Source organism: Prorops nasuta, unplaced genomic scaffold (genome assembly GCF_024137725.1).
Source record: "Prorops nasuta isolate Cenicafe-Biocafe unplaced genomic scaffold, Cenicafe_Pnas_1.2 PNAS00038, whole genome shotgun sequence".
Lineage (NCBI taxonomy): Eukaryota > Metazoa > Arthropoda > Insecta > Hymenoptera > Bethylidae > Prorops > Prorops nasuta.
This window is the reverse complement of record NW_027116835.1, coordinates 1,986,062-2,003,716: the sequence shown is the minus strand read 5'-3', so window position 1 is coordinate 2,003,716 and position 17,655 is coordinate 1,986,062. Positions and strand designations below refer to the sequence as shown.

Here is a 17,655-nt window from a genome sequence, read left to right as displayed (position 1 = left end):
CATGGCGGTACATTCATATTAAACAATAAGCATTTTTTTACGATTATGCGTAATTAAATACTTGTCCACAGTATTGTAAAAGTTACTTTCATTCGTAGCATTGCTTTAGTCGCATCTTTCGCAGCTATGAAAGATTCACAATTACGCATACATAAATCCGCTCTTCCCTTAACCTAGATTCGTGCGATCTTACGTATAGAGTAGTATCATCCTAAGAATTTAATCGAATTCACTTTACCCGATTAAATCAGGCCGACTCATTCTTAAATTTTCCTCTTCTTTTTCTTTGCTCTTAAATATCGTGCATCCTTACAGCACACCTGCCTTACCTTTGCCGACTCCAATTATCTTACGTAACTTTATAAATTCTCATTGCCAATTTCAATAAAATTAGTTTTTATACCGATATCTTTGAGAATCGAGCGTAAATTTCTTAATTTGGAAAGATGACGAAGAATCTTCGAGAGTTTATGATTCAAAGCAAAATGGCGGACTACAGCTGAGATTCGAGTCGTATGGAAAGTTTTACAATAAATTAAAGCAGAAAGGTAAGACAAGACAAAAGAATTTAAGAAATAAGCATGATTTCGATCGAAGGATATGCACGGAGTACAAGAAAACAACGTTATTTACATATTTGAGTGCTACCACTGGGTGTGTGGACATTAAACCTCGTTGGGCATGGACATCATCATGGAGTCTTGAGAGAGCTCGTCCATCGACTGTTCTGATCCTGAAGAGAAAAATGACGAAGCTGCTATAAGTTATAGAGAGTACTTTTCAATGAAAATAATTTCTGTAAACGATTAGAGGTATTTTTTGATGATTTGAGAGAAATGTAAAAAAAATCTTACCATGATTATGATAGATGGAGGGTGTGGGACTTTTGCAAGCCGCTGGACTTAGTTGGGGTTGTTGCTGATTCTGCTGATGCTGCTGGTGTTGGAACGAGTACGTCAAGTGTAGATTGATGTGTCTTCCAAAATCACCAGGAGAACCAGTAGTATTTGCCGTCGATTGATGAACTGAAAAATAATCAAATTCGTGTATGTTTTTTGCTACAAAAATGTGGCCTTTAATAATAACAAGTTTCTACTGTAAATTTCATTGATCTTGCGTTAATGTGTTTCACACACCGACTTGTTTACATTTATAAAATTAATGTGATTATATAAAGATGTTTCTTTAACTTTGTTATCAGACGAAATTTTTAATATTTTTAGACATCGAAAACAAGATTCCGAAAATCGTATGTATAACATTATTTATAAAAAAAGTATATATTTTTGTTGGTAAAATTCTACAGCATTATCCAGATAAAACAGCTCAGACCCATGTACATAAAATGCTCTTTAACTTCGTAACTATAAGAGATATCAATTTTTGCTATAAGACCTTTTTGAAGCCTCTTCTGATTTGCGTTCAATAAGGTGTTACAGAGAAAATTGTTATCTCTTATAGTTACGTAGTTAAACAGCATTTTATGTCCATGGGTCTGAGCCGTTTTATTCGGCTAACCCTGTATATTAAATATAGCCACTTCTGGTAGCAACAAAAGTATGACCAATCACCATGTTGCCCTTTCATTTTGCAAATGTTTCTCAGCAACCGAATATTTAACAATTTTACAGTAATCGAAAACAAGATTCCGAGGATCGTGTCTATAACATTATTTATCGAACGAAGTATAATTTTTTTCAGTAAACCATCTATACATAGACACATCTGTGGTAGGAAGAGAAGTATGGCCAATTACCGTGTTGCCCTTTCATTTTGCCAGTGTGCAAATGTTTCTTCTGCCTCGCCCGTGAATTCTGAAACCAGACTTGCGTGACTCGTTTGCTGAGGCCGGTCACGTGGGCTATCCTTTCCAAGTCCTGTCCATCCGGGTTGCTGTCCATCTGGAAATTCGCTTGCAGAACCGAGAGCTGCTCCTCCGTAAAGGTCGTCCTCACGCGTTTAGCCTTGTTCCCGCCCTTGTGGCCGCTTTCGGAGTCACCGCCTTCTACGAAAGTTCTAGTTAAAAGTATTCCTACACGACGCATCACGCAAATTTCCCACTTTACACGTTTAATAAATCGAAAACACCAATACACATATATAAATATTCCATGAAATATCAACCGATTGATTAAATTTGATAATATAACATTCACACTACGAATATTTCTTCAATATTCATTACAATATTTTAATATTAAAAATAAAAATTGTTCCGAGTGACAACAATCGTACATCGAATTAGGTTTCAGCAAAATTTAAATTGATTTTTTCCGTAGTATAATTCGCTGAATACTTATAATAAATTTTGTAAATATATACTGGATATCTCCAATGGATCCATACTTTGTCCAGATTTACATCCACGGTGCGAAGTTTTGCGTTGTGTGGGTTCGTTCGTAGCCAGAGACGCGTTCCACCGGAAAAGTTAATGGTCAAACCACACGAATTGCCATCGTAAAATGACAAATGACTGATATAGATGAGGAATTTGTGAAGTATATATTCCATAATGAAAAGTTACTTGGGTCATGTTAACCTCACCATCGGAGGATGTGTTGTTGCCTTCGACAACGTCCAAGTAGTGAGCTTTGCAGAGCAATCGAGCATCCAGCAGGGCGAATTGTTCACCGGTGGACAATTGGCGGGAACAGGCGTCGCAGGCGAAGCAGGCCAAGTGATAAACTCTTTCCCTGGCTCTCCTCACCCAATCGCCGGCACCCACGCTGCGTCCACATTTCGCGCACTTTGCGCCAAACGTTCTGCGAATCGACAGAAATATTCCCTTTAAAATCTTCGAGTCTTTTGATCTAATTACACTTTTTATAATATATATATGTATATTACAACCAAGTATATAATATTCTTCTATATACAAAATTGAATAGTTGTCCTCTTAAAATGACTGAAATAATTCACCAATCAGTGGTAAGAATGATAAAACTGTATTTCAAAATTATTTTTGCCAATGAGTATTGACGATTGCATCGTTTTAAGGGTTAATAATAATAATAATATTCCAGACGAGAGAAGAAACGAGAAATCTTTGTTACAGATTTCTGCCCGTGGGAGTGGCAATATAGGTAGCGTGGCGGTGGTGTAACAGATAAAGCGCGAGCTTCGTTAATTCGATCGATAACATCGGTTGGTTAAAAATCAAATCGAGCCTGCTCGAGGCTAACGCGGTTTTTCTTCAAGGATTAACGATGCTGGAAGGACGTGCAACACCGCCAGGTGTTGCCGCGCGTATGCGAGATACGTGCCTACCCCCCCCCCCCCCCCCTCCCTTCTCGTCAATACAGCCTCTCGGAATCATACTGAAACCACCTGCGAGTGCCTGCGATAAATTTAACGTCTGCGAACGGATAGGGGAGGATTTAGAGCTTCCCCCCCCCCCCTCAAATGTGAATCGATTTTACTCTCAACATCCTATACCCCCACTACGAACCAACACTTATACACTCGACAATCGTTTAACGAAAGAATAATTTGCCAAAAATTCAGTGTGAAATTTTACCTGTCATAGTTTCTCTGTGTGTATACTATAATTAATTATCTTATTTTATATCAATTACGTAAGGTCGTACTCTTTTACTTTACACGAAAATATTTTTTTAAATGAAAGAAAAAATTTGATTGTTTTATTTATTTATGAATTACAGGAGAAATATTTATAAATATACCCGAGGAACGACTCGGAGTGAATTTTCTTTAGATTCGAACAGTGGCGAATGCAAAATTGTTGGAAAGTGTATATAGTTAAGAATCGACGGGGCACCGATAAATCGTATATATAGACGGTTAGTGCACATGACTAGTGCAACTTGCACGCGGGACTTTGGAGCGAACGGTGGCTGCCGCGTGTTTCGCGCTCGTTTATTCCACATTTCTGCTCCACCTTCCACCACGCCACCACTTTTTTCATCGGCTTTTTCAAGATTCACCGGTTTTCCCCACGGCGCACCGCGCGATTAATTCCCTTGTAAAATATGCGCGTTGTATATAAAAGAAAAAAAATCAACGAGGATAACGCATGGAACGTGGAGAATGGAAAATCGAGCCACGTCAATGCGCGCAGTGCAGGATAAAAAAAAGTTTGCTTTCGGAAGCCCAACGGTTCTCTTCTCTCGTCGTTCAACTTGCTCCGTAAGCTCGAGTTTATTTATTTCCACCGATAACACTCTCATAAATCGTCGCGATACTTTCTCGCGTAACGCGCTATCTTTAATTTAATATCGAGTTTATTGCTCTATCTTAAATTTGAGTTATTGTTCTCTTATCGAGAAAAAGGTGGAAATAATTAAACAGTGGGGGTGATGACGGGATAGAGTGAGATGGAAAAAAGTACAGAGGGAGCTTTTGTGACTCGAAGAATGTTAAGACGAGAATCGTCGCGAAATTTTCTCGTAAGGCGTCAAGTTTAATTTAATATCGAGTTATTGTTCTATCAAATTTCGTTTCCTTATCCAAAAAGAGAGGTGGAAATAATAATGATAGGATAGAGCGAGATAGTGACTCTATTAGAAGAAGATGGAAAAAAGGTGTGAAGAAAGAGAGATCGAGGTTTGGTGAGTGGAAGAATGCTGGGTGTAAACGGTAGTCGTGTAGCTCGGAGACAGGAGGTGCTACACCTACGTGCGACGTCGGGCAGGAAGCAGCGGAGCGATCGAGCAAGCAGAAATAGAGGTGGCCGTGGGGGTGGGGGTGGGGGAGGGGGGGGAGGGTCCAAGACGCAGAGCGTGAAAAGAGCAAGTGGATGGCAGCATCGGCACTTGGCAGCAGCAGCAGCAGCAGCAGCAGCAGTCGTCCGGTCACCGGTGGCCAGGAACGCGGACGATAATTAAACAACGACTAGCGACCATTAGCCCATTATCATATTCATGAACACGGAAAGTGCATCCCGATTCCTCGTTCGGTCCAGACAAGCGACCAACTCGGAGGCTTCTGCTGCTTCTGCCTTTTCTCTCGTCTTCCTCTCTCGTTCATACCTCCGCCCACCCCCCCCCCTGCACCCTCTCGAGTCTCTCGATCGAACCGATATCTTATGGGGCCACGCGACTATCCCGGTGGCCTCGCCGCTCCCTTCCAGATAACGATATATAGTATATATACCATACACGCTCGCATTTATCGAAACTCCACCAAACGCACTCTCAAATAAATTTTTGTGTACCCTTGAATATAACGTTTTCTTCGGTTTCAACCCTTGTATAAACAATTATTCGAGAACATGATCGTTTTAGAATAAAGATTTTATCGTATCGTCGTTGACGGTTTTATTAAAATTTCTTATAGTGTCGAGTTAAGGGTTTTGTATAATCATATATAATAGTTACTTACGTCGATTTAACAAAACTCGTGAAAATTAAAGGTAAGCTTCCTAGAGCTCCAATTAAAATGATAGGATTTTATATCATGTAGATATATATATGTATTTAAATTATTGAAGAATCAATCTTATAGTAGATTTTGTCTATTCTAATGGAATGAAAATTTGTGATATAAATTATGGTTTGGTGAAAAGTGCGACGGTTTAGCTGGACTCGACGAAGATTTATCATAACCGGTGGCCGCGGATCGTGAAGGTGGTTACGGCTGCACGGCGTGGCCGCGGCCATCCCTTGTCGACCAGGTCATCGCGAGGCAGCATTACGAGGCGGAAAACGCCAGTCGAAAAAATTACGTGGCGGATTCCTCCGGACCTCCCGCATACTCGTTTTCGATATGCCAAGCATTCGTTGATGCTTCAACGCGTGAGACGAGCGTTTCGCCAAGCGAAATCTGCCCGTATCATAAATATTCGGCGCTTCGCACACTTACGGGAACAACGTGCTCATTTCGCTTGTACATTTTGCACTGCCATCATTCCAATACTGCTACACGATGAATCGCCAATATCTACATAGGAAGGGCCCCAGGCTTTTCCCGTGTGTAAGTATGCCATTTCAACGTTTTTATTTTAGGTTTTTGTAGACTCTTGTCGATTTCCGTGCTGGATAATCGTATCGAAGAAGCGTGGCGCTAGGGATATGGCTATAGTATAGTTATACAGGGTGCAACAAAATTTTTTTAGATCCATGTGGAAATGAATAGAGGATGAAAAAACAAAGTAGAAATGTTCTGGGTCGAAATTTGATTGGGTGGACTATTAGAGAGTATTTAACGATTTATTTTATTTGTTTTTAATAATTTAATACTTTTTTGCATTTAATTAGTCCATTTGCATAAAAGAGATTAAAGGTGATCGTTATTTTTATAATTATTAAATTATGTAGAAATTATGATATATGGAGAAAATTCGAGGTGAACCGAGGGGCAAGCAAGAAATCGGCGGGTGACCGGCTGACTGGAATGGAACTGTATCTGATTGACAGTTGGATAAACATGCCGGTGAGCGCGGCTGAATTGGACCTCCGACACAATCGATGAGTCACACACAACGCACGCCTTCCATTCTCCTTCGTCTTCTACAACAACTCCTATAACGCAACTCCGTATACTTACCTACATTCCATCGCAAGATTTCATAAACACAAATACCTATATCTAGATCCTCCAGCACCTTCATTTTTCCCCTGGTAGACCACCGGAATATCCGACTTTAATTTTATATTAAAAAAAAAAGAAATTTATTCATATACTTCAAGAGAAAAGTATGCTATATTGCTAGGAATGAACCAAAATGGCTACAATTCACTTTCCCGCAGTGTATATACCTACACATTTACGAGTGTACTATAAAATACTATCTTGGAAATAAAAATGGACAAGAATAATGCAGGTTTTGCAATTGGCGAAAGGGTGAAATCTCAAGGACGAGCTTGGCTGGTAGATATACACCGAGAGGACGAAGCGATCAGCGATATGCGAGTCGTGGACCGGTCCGGCGTGGTGGCGAGATATATAGTATAGTATAAATTGCGATCCGTATACAAGTCGTAATTGCCGCTTGGCCGATCCCGATCGGACGCAGATTCGATTACGCGCTACCCTCGTGTGAACCGCCGTAAAATCCTGATAGTGGTAGACGTCGCGAATAAATCTCTGGGACTATTTTGCGTTTACCCTGAGAATATATATATATCCTATTTAATCCCTCGTACAAAGCAAAACAGTTGCGGCGATAAGAAATAAAATAATAAATAAAAATATAGCATACACAAATTAATTATTAAATATTTTCTTCTCAACGAATTCGCTGAGGTAACTCACAGTGCGTAGTCGTGGCGGCAGTAGAGTCTAATGCCACGGAGGAAGCAGGAGTGCTGATCGTGGAGGGGTCTCGCGCATGCGCAGCACCTGAGACACCTAGAGTGCCAGGTCCGGCCGCCGACGCAGAGGATGGTGCGCTCGCGCACGCGTTCCCCGCAGCCGCTGCACTCCATCAGGCCACCATTCCCGAGGCTGTTGGGCGATCCTACTTCCGGTACCACCACCGGGCTCACCCCACTATCCCCACCCCCTCCCACCAGCTTCCCCGTGCTACCCTCGCACATGCCATCCACGCCATCCAGATCCTCCGCCTCCGTCTGCAACAAAACACCGCAAAACAAACTGTAAGCTTCGTCGTGTTTACTCTACTTTTCCTTAAGACTGTACACAGTCGAAGCAACACTCGATACACACTTGACGCGAAAGGTCAGAGAGCGACGCGAGAAACGTTACAAATATATCTCTTTAAAATTTCTGTCTGCACTTTCGAATCTTAGGGGAATCAATGCGCGATTTGGATTTTTCACGGGCGAATTTTTTGCCTGGCGTGACTCATCGATCGGTAGTTCGATCATTCTTGCTTGATCCTTAACTCGGTTGACACGACTCGGTTCATTGTGGACCGTGAAAAAGCGTGACGTCTCGGAACGGGGTGGCTGGTCCGCTCGGTGGCTCATTCGCCTCATTGTCGCTCTGCGGGAAAAGAACTAATGACGCGTAACGGAAGTTCCGTTCCGTAATACGAAACAATACTGGAAGAGCTTTCGACACTCTTCCATTCCTCGTGCGTTTCGTCCTGCGGGGTGTAATCACGGCAAATCCAAATGTCAACGAGCGTTGATCGATCCGCGTGCGCCAGCGGCATCCTCCAGCCGACGCTGTCGCGCATTCGTCAACATCCGGCAAGACTACAGGGCGTGACAAAATTTTTTCGGCTTTGTGCATAAACGTGTATAGGGTGAGAAATAAAATCAAAAAGTATTTGGGACAAAAAGCCGTAGGATGGATAATGAGCGAATGGCAACGGGTTGAAGAGTAAAACGATATATCTTTATGTTTTAAAATAAATGAAAGTTGTCGGCACGATGAATCTGTAAAACAATCTGATCAGTTTTTGACCTTTTGTACTTTCTAACCTTTATCTTCCATCCTCTAAACACTGAATTACAAAAGAACGAAAATTTTGTTGCGCCCTGTATAACTGTATAATTTTTTTTTTAATTTTGAAATTGTTTCAGACTTTTATTTCTATTGGTTAAATGTTTTAAATACTCCAGAATACTATATTCGTATCAATGTATCGCTATGTATATAGCATTTATCGGTTCTTTTGTGGGTCGTTGTTAATAGTCAGCTTTTCAACGGTATTTTGGTCAAAGAAAGCATCGATGTTGGATTTTGAGTAGCAGTCCGGCTAATCTATAGTTAACGCGCGAGCTGTAGGATGCTTCTGATGCGAATGGGCAAGTGAGCGATGCTCGGGTGAACGGAGAGCAGCTGGTCAAGCGAGAAAAGCGTCCCGCAGCGATCGTTACTTCTGGCAATATCACAGCACAGAAGGCGAAATAGTCACGATAGGGGCAGGAGGTCCTGATGTACCTTTGTCGCGAGCGCTTCTAAGTGCGTATCTTTACAAGTTCACCCCCTACTCCCTGCCCTTCGTACCCTGTCTTTATTTCCTTCATCCCTCCTATGGCGATAGCGTTTCAGTTAAATATATTTTTTTTCTTAAGAATCTATTGGATATTTATAATTTTGTAATTACAAACATTTCACGCGTACGCAGAATATTAATCTACTCTATTTTATTTTATTAAATTTTAATCTACTCGCTCTATCTCTCTCTACTCTGTATCTTTGAAAAAACGTCACTTTTAACTCTGAAAAACCGCAAGGTCCTTCCTATGGCGATGGCGTTTAACTAAATTTTTGTTCTTAATAAACTTTTGAATATTTAATTTTATAATTATAAACACTTCACAAGTACATCGAATATTAGTCTCAATTCTATTTTATTCTATTAAATTCTACTCTACTCATTCCCTCCCTCTCTCTCTCTCTCTCTCTCTCTCTCTCTCCTTTACAGTATCCCTGAAAGTACCTCACCTTTAACGCTGAAAAACTGCAAGGGGGCACATGTGCCCGAGCTCACCAGAACCATAATGGCCTGGCAACCGCCTCCTGGAAGCCTCCTGTCCATTGTGTCACCAGGCTTGTTGCTACAAATCGCTGCCAACCCTCGACACTCCACCACCGACAGAAATGACTCTGAACGAGCTGGGCGTGGCCAATAAACAAATTTCAAGGGATACGCCGGCCATTATTTATCGCCCATTCACCGGAAAACCCCCAACTTTTTTCCCTCTGTTTTTACGTCGAATTAACGAGCGCTTTTTCCGAAACACGAGAATCACGAAAATTCGCGCTCGTCATTTTACCACGCTCCCTCGACTTCTCCATGACACTCCACTCCCGAATGATTACAATCGAAATTCATCATTCGTTTATCCATCGTTTGCCAATCCCATTATATTTTGGAAATATTTTCTTTTCTCATTAAAAATCAATCAACACTTTCCAGTTCGATGATCATCGATCAGTGATACGAGTAAAAGAAGAGGGGATGACATCCCAAGTTCGACCATCCTCCATATGAACCTGTATATATAATACAGAGTCCAAAGTACAAAATTCCCACCCCTTTCGAAAGACATCGCGCATCACGCCCCTCGCATTTCCTGCGACCGCCACAGGAGCTTAAAATTGACCTTGGAAAATTTTGCTGGAAATGGCAGGGTACGTGGTTCGCCGTAACTCACGGGGTTGGTCCCAGCTACCGAGAGCCTTCAGCCGATGCCTTCCCTCGTACGACACACACATGCGCACTGCGCATTCTGCGCACACCGATACGACCCACCCCAATATTAGGCATAGCCTGGTACGCAGGTATTACGTTACAATGGCATTATGTAACTCCCGTGCTTCGCCATTGTAACCCTCGCCCTGACGTATGGTTAACCACAAACCATAACCAGCCAAATGTTCGCACGTCGAACCGGCTGCGGTCTACACGAGCGTGTTGTCACACACAATCACGTCAGAAACTGACGCGCTTACAAGAATTTTCAGACGATTACAAACAAACCCTCCCCTGGTCCAATTCATCGAATAATCTCGATGCGTGGAAACTCGAGGGAAAAATGTGGAAATTGCAACTCTGGGTTGATCGAATTAAGATTAAAATTAGATTTAGGAGAGAGAGAGAGAGAGAGAGAGAGAGAGATGACACCACAAGGAGAGTTATACGCGACGAAAGGATTACGTTGGATATTTTGTTTGGAATGGTAAAGTTAATGCCTGACGCGTAGTAGGAACGCCCACGCAGGAGGAAAAGTTATAGGTGACAATAATGACCGCGAGGTGCATGCAGAACTCGATCGTAAAACGCGGGATTAGGCTCCTTTCGGCTATTAGTCTAATATATATGAAAGAGCCTGAGAAACCTCGAGGCTGTAACTTTCTCGACCACTCGACCTGTCCTTTTCACAATTAACTAGAAACACTGTTCTTTTGTTCCTCGAGTTAAATTCATGTTCCGGATATCTTCTTCTGTATATACGAGGATAATAATGTTGTCCAGAATGATTTAATCTAGATTTGTGTTTCTGTTTTAACTTTGGAAATATTCAAGTCTCTCTTTCCCTCTCTTCTTATTTAATTTAAATATTATTGTAGTGTATTTTATTCTTCTACATATAAATACTTATATCGTTCATTCTATATACGGAACATAATTATTTTTTTTATACAAAACTGGATTAAATTCCATGAGCAATAAATCAGTTCTCTACTTTTCAATAGTTTAATATAAAGTCTCGGAGAAATCTTATAGTTATAATTTTTTACAATTATTTATAAAAAGAATTCTTATTTTTTTTTCTGTTTATCGATAAAATTAATATTAAAGATATCACACACTAACAATACAATAATATTGTTTATGGAAAGGTTCGATCAAAGCTCGCTTCCTTTCGAGTATGGGAATATTTGGCAAGTTTAAACCGAAGTGGATATATCCATCGTTCAACGTCAAGTATAATCCGCTCTGTAGATTTCTCAGCAAGGTAATCCCATAAGATTCTAGTTGGCTTATTTGCCAGATCGGGAAAGAGGGTTAAAGCGGTGTTTCTTGGGTCCGTTCGAAGCGTCGAGTGTTTTTCGGGCCCCAAACTAAAAGTGAGAAGTGAGAAGTGAGAAGAGGGAAACGAGAAGCACACGCCTCTGTAGGTTGCGGGTACTGTTCTGACATCTCGAGTGGTTTTTCGATGCTCTTTTATGGAGAAGAGGGGGGGGGGGGGATGGGTCACAAGGTATGACTTTCAAAGCTGAAAGCCCGACAACGGGGGGTCTTAACAGGCAACCACCTCCCCTAAAGGCTTTTCTATCCTCTCCTCGCGGGCCCGTGTCACTTTTCTATCCACGACACGTCGCGCCCTGTCCACCATTGAAAACGATACTTCTCACCCCCTCCCTTCTCTCTCTCTCTCTCTCTCTCTCTCTCTCTCACACACACCCATCTTACCAAGCAACTTTACTGCGTTAACACCTATCATTTCGCCGTTTCTCAAAGAACTCGAGTGGTCCAAGCACTGTAACCTTCATTCCACATTCGTATATACCGTAATATCTATATACATCACAATGAGCGTCGTGTGATTCAGGTGTTGAAATTTTACAAGAATTTAAAAAATTTGTCATTTCACCAACGATAATCATGCATTATTATTTTTGCTTATTTTTCTTAAATTTCTTTCTCAAACTCAACTAAAATTAATTCGACAGCTTTCAGTTTTTGATAACTCTGTAAATATTAATAAAATGAAAAACAATCTTTCGTTTTATTAAATTTTAAATTAACAATATTAAAGATTAAATTAAAAAGTTATTATAATTGTCTTTGCAAGATTAAAATAGAGATTGAATTCTCTTTCAAATATTATTCAAAAATATATAATTGTCTTCATAATATAGTTTAATAATTCTTCATCAGTACCTACAATATCACCTATACACTAATCCTATACTATACACACACATATTCCTTTGTTATTATCTTGCTGCAGTATATTCTCTAATCTTACAACAATGTTGACCGAACAACATTCGCTTCTCAATTTTATCAACAGGTTCCCTAAGATTTATAGGCTCCTTCAAATATTCAACAAGCTCTGCTTACATTTTGTCTATCAAGATTAATTAGACTCGACAGAAATCAGTATCTATCACGTGGCTTATCGGTTTCTATATCCATGCTGCTGATCAATCTTACAATTAACGCGTTGTGTAGCTCCACTGTTCCAACAATTAAACGCATTCCTCTCGAGTGTTTTCTACGCAGGGTCACGCGAAAGGAATAAATAGAAGAGTATCGTTTATACGCTCGGTTTGCTTGGTACAAACAGATTAATCGTTATATTGCTGTAACGACATTGAGAGGACGTTTTAAGCTGTGCATAAGTATCCCAAAAGGGCATTTGTAAAAATGGTGAATCTTTAGAGGATTTTTAGGGCTGGTAGGTATAAGCTGGGCAGAGAAAATGACGGAAGAGTAGGAGAAGCCTTCCTGGAGAGACTTTGGGCTCTTTTCCGATCGTATCGTTTTCATTCACATCCCAGGTGACAAGTTGACAAAGTGGCTGTGTCTATTCTAGCCGCGATGATTTCTCGACCGAAGCGATTCCTCTCTCTCTCTCTTTCTAGAGAGAGAAAATAGACTGGCAGAAAATAAGGCCCTCTCGAGGTTTTTGTGCATTTGGAAGAGGTTTCGAGTGGCCTCGAAGGGCACGAGCCTCTCTTCACGCCTTCGTAGAAAAAGCAGCTTCTTTTGGGCCGCAAAGGCCGGGGTCCTCTCTCCGTCCCAAACATAGGTCCCCCGGTCCCAGCTCCGGTATTTCGGCTATATACATAGCCCCCGGCGATCCCCCGCGGTCACAATGGACGACCCGCCGGCCGCCACTCGAAATCCATTTAAATCGCCATCCGATTTCTGGTTTTGCGCGCCACAATGTGTTCTCCGCAGTTTCTCTTACCCCCCACCCCCTTCCGCCCCTCTGCACACAACTCATCTTTTCTTCCTCCTTTCATCCTTTTCTTCCCTGCCCCTTCAACCCCATTGTATCCCCCCGCGTCCGATTAGTTCGAGTTAAACTACCACGAAACTTTGCTCAACGTTTTATTGCACTATAATATTAGGTGTATATATGTATACAGTAGATTTCCTAGTATTTTTTGAAAACGCGCACGCGCGCTTGCCTTGCGTTGCTCGATGATGGAACGTTTGTATTGTGGTAGTTTCACTGACTTTTATTTTCTCTCTCTCTCTCTCTCTCTCTCTCCCTTTATATATATATTTATTTAGAGCATTACTGCATTTAATTTTCAATCACAAACTACAAATCAAATCACACAAATCCACATCTAATTAATTTGAATTCTTTTTTTAATGCAAAATTGGATGAACTTTCACGTGCAATAAATCAGTCGCATCTGCTTTACTTTCTCCCACTCAGTGAGAAACGCATTTAACAATCTCTAGTTCTCCGTGATTTTATACTTTAAAAAAAAAATACGTTCTCAGGCTGTTCCTGGTATCGGAAAAAAGAGGGCGATATAGGTATATCATCGGTGTTTGGAAAGTTCGCATAGTGTGTTGTCCGGGTCGGAGTTGAATTATCGCGAGCACACGATTAGCATAACCGCACCGACACGCATAGGCGTTGATGCGCAGATGTTTGCGCGCGCACTAGCGTTAGTATTGCTGCAACACACACACGCACGCACGCAGGAGTAGGCCCCGTGCATTATTAATACGTCCTAGTCCACGCACAGTGTGACGGGAGTAGATGAAAAAGAAGCCAAGTTGCGAAACGCGGTGAGCTACGGCGCGAATCGCGCTTTGCATATATTTATTGAGTTGGAGCTTGGTGGGGGAAAGGGGGGGGGGTGAATCGAAGAGACCGTGGAATTTGCATATTTTCGCCGAGGTCCGTCTAGCCACGCGACAATTAATTATGAGCGTAAAAGCCGACGATTAGGAACTTCCCGCGGTGAATAATGGATCCTCGCGCGGTGAATTCCTTGATCGTTCGAGCTTGAAAGAAATGGAGAATCCCGCGCGCACCAACGTGCCGCGCGTCCGAAGAGTTATTCGCCGAGACGAGCGAGCTGGCCGAAGCAAAACAAGCGAATCGATTACAAGAATGAAATAGCGTTTGACAATCTTTTGACAAAAGGTGGAAGAGTAATGTGAGCGGGCTAAAAGGAATTCCATTGGATCACAGGATTTCGACTATTGGCAAGGTCGTGTGTGTGTGTGTGGAGCTGGATGGATAGTGTGTAAAATAGAACAGTTTCTTATAATATACACATCGGAATTTTTTTTAGACATTTAGACGAGTCGAGACATTTTTATTTTATTAATATACAAAAATATTGTATTTAATGTAGATATATCGATGCATCGAATTCTCATCAAAAAAGGAAAATTCTTTTCTTGGAGAAGAATGTGATTATTGCAGAAAATAAAATTTTCAATTTTAACGTTAGCGTTTTAGTAGAGAGTTTAATAATTTTCTACTCTCGGATTAGAAAACTGCAACTTTCCAGGAGGAAGTTAAGAATGTAATAATTTTTTCTAACGTGATAATAAAATAGAGAAAGCGAGAGGGGTGAGGGTGTAAGGTTGAAGCACGCAGCGTTAAACAAGAGTGATTTAAGTCGGCTAGAGAGACGCCAATAAGTTATTTCGCTAATAGGATTGGAAACGACAGAAAAAGGATAAAGTGTAGCGGAATAAGGCCTAGGATATATGCGACTCGTACTTTAATCCCGGGATGGATACTGTGCGTCTGGGCGAAATAAGAATTTAAATCTTTCGAGTCGAGAAGTGAGTTTATCCGGGCGATTAGCGTCGATCGTGAGTTCGTTACGAGCGTCAAACGACCGGGCGACTCCGACGGGGCTTTAGCACTCGAGCTATATACACGTGCATATATATATATATATATATATATAGTAGACCCTGTAGACCCTGTGTAGACCCACCGAGAGACGCTTTTCACTTAAGCGCAGAGCGCAGTTCTTTCTCGTCCCGGGTCGAGTCACTACTCACACGAATGTGTTAGTGGCGCACGTGCGCGAAGAGTAGCAAAGCGTATTATAACTTTGGATCAGGCTGATGCGCCATTTTGTAAGCGCGTACGCCAACAATTTACTGGACCACACACCGAGCGAGTCCTTAGATCCCATTTGGCGCGAAGGGACCGTGCTCTAACAACTCACGGATCATCGCGTGGGCCGGATCCGTCGTACCGTCTTAACTTTCTACCTCTTCGTACGATTCTTACCTTATACATGTATGAGCGTTTAACACTCTCATCCAGAGGAGAAGGGGGGGGGGGGGGGAGAGTGTCATAAGTCACGTCATTGCACAATGAGCCATTCGAACTTGTTCTCCAAAAAGCGCCAGTTCTAACGCGAAAATATCAACGGTTCTCGAGGACATAACCTCAAAAAGTGGTATGTTCGAGAGACTCGAGTTTCGAAGAAGGGATTTGATGTGAAATTTTAGTTTTTTTAAAGATACCATTATGGAAAGGTTAGATTTTAAGTGTATACAGTTTGTTTGATATTATATTTGTTTGGTTTACAAAAATGTTGAAAATGTTTTTGTACGGGTTTGGATCAAGAGAGATGAAACATTTCAGGTCTCTCTAATTGCCTGAACTGTATAGGTATTCGAAAGGCTAGTAACATGCGTGATTAGTCGTTGGTTTCCGAGTGCATGGGGATTATCTAATCGCGAGGAAAGTTGCGTGACGCGATGATACTAATAAGCTTATACTATAATAGTATATGTATAACGGATAGAACAGGAATCGGCCGGGGCGTCAAGACTACCTGAAGAATGCAGAAGCCGGCCAAAAACCCGAGACGTGTCAATGAACTCGATCTCGAATCATTACAAAAATAAGCCTGGTTACTGGACAACGCGGGATTTCCATCTACGCGGCTTGTGCTTGTCACTTCAACACATGTACAATGCATAACTATAATCAGTTTCGTTCAATCCCAAAAAACGGTCTAAAAATTCAAAAAGCAAAAATTTTAAATCGCTCATTACTCGTTAACCGTCCATTTTATCCTACATAATCTATAATACTTTTCGACTTGTTTCGTCACCAACTATCCACTGGTACAGGAAATGCAACATTTTTTGTCGCACCCTGTAATACAGGCTCCCACTGATCCAGACTAGAACTTTACGGATTTCCCTCCTACAAAAGTCTACCATTCACGCGAAGATACTATTCACCGGTGTAAACTAGCAGCAAAGTGAGATACAATGCTGAGCAAACTGATCATCATTGTCGCGAGATAATAAGCGATAGAGGATCGAATGCGTTCCAAGCAGATTACGATGCTGGAAGGCGACGGTCGTTCTCGGAGAGACAATATCGAGCTTCGAGATCGATCGGTAATCCTCGGCTTTTTTCGTACGCAGCAGTCACCCTTTTTCCGTGGCTCCTCTGCATTGTTCGACGCGTTCGAAATCCGCTTAACTCGGCAAGGAGTTCCATCCACGCGACATCCAACTATCTCTCATCGGACCCACACATTTCCAGCGGCGTCCGTGGAGCTGAGATTGGCCTCGGACGACAAGCTTCGTCTTGTCCACCAACGCTCTTCAACTTCATCAACTCGCGTGACACTCGATTGCGCATTCGCGTTAAATCCCCCCTCCTCCCCCTGCACTCCTACCATAAAATACAAATCATCCCAACGAGACGAGAAATTTGGATTCCCAAGGAAACACCGAGAAAACACTTTACCCTTTCAATAAAATTTTCTCACGTCGCGGACCATTCTCACTGACCTTCATGATTGAGCGAGTAAATCCAGTGGTCGTTGGGGGTGGCGAGGAGTTCCTGAAGCGATCGTCGAGCGACCGTCGTCGAAGAAGTCCAGGATGACGACGGGGAGGGTGCGGCAATCCGTTTGTCACTCGCGTTACTAAAGTTGTTTAACGAGTCAGATTGATAGTCCTTTGCGAAAGGTAAGACGCATCGCATTGGATCGGTTCGGGTCGTTTCGGTTCGATTGGAAGTCGAGAGCGGTCGAAGCCAGCGAAAAGTGCGATTCGGTGGATCGCTGGATCTGCCGGGTGCCGTTCAGCACGGTGCAGTGCGGACTGTGCCGGGACTTTCTATCTCTTTCTCGCTCCCTCTCTCTCTTTCTCTCTCTCCCTCTCCCTTCATTCCCCTACCCAGGATGGGCGGAAACGGGCCGGTGCCTGGGCGCGACCATCCGATTCAAGCCGATTGGTCGAGCAGACTTGGCTCCGCCAACTTCCACCCATTTGAACGACGCTGGCGCCGCCGTTTC

The 17,655-nt window shown here is 42.1% G+C and overlaps 1 protein-coding gene across 4 annotated transcripts; it reads right to left on the bottom strand.

Moving 5' to 3' along the window:
• Positions 1-49: 49 nt before the first annotated feature.
• LOC136783869 (LIM/homeobox protein Awh-like) lies at positions 50-17,434 on the bottom strand. 4 transcript variants are annotated; one of them, XM_066744207.1, is made up of 6 exons: positions 17,147-17,434; positions 7,213-7,529; positions 2,545-2,762; positions 1,757-2,005; positions 855-1,025; positions 50-757 (listed from the first exon to the last, which is right to left on the bottom strand). In XM_066744207.1, the coding sequence occupies exons 1-6, from the start codon at positions 17,150-17,152 to the stop codon at positions 666-668; spliced, it is 1,053 nt and encodes a 350-aa protein (XP_066600304.1). In that variant the 5' UTR covers positions 17,153-17,434; the 3' UTR covers positions 50-665. The 4 variants fall into 4 exon arrangements, with proteins under 4 accessions (XP_066600304.1, XP_066600305.1, XP_066600307.1 ...); XM_066744208.1 differs by having other exon boundaries at positions 50-754; XM_066744210.1 differs by having other exon boundaries at positions 50-733.
• Between the last annotated feature and the right edge of the window lie 221 nt (positions 17,435-17,655).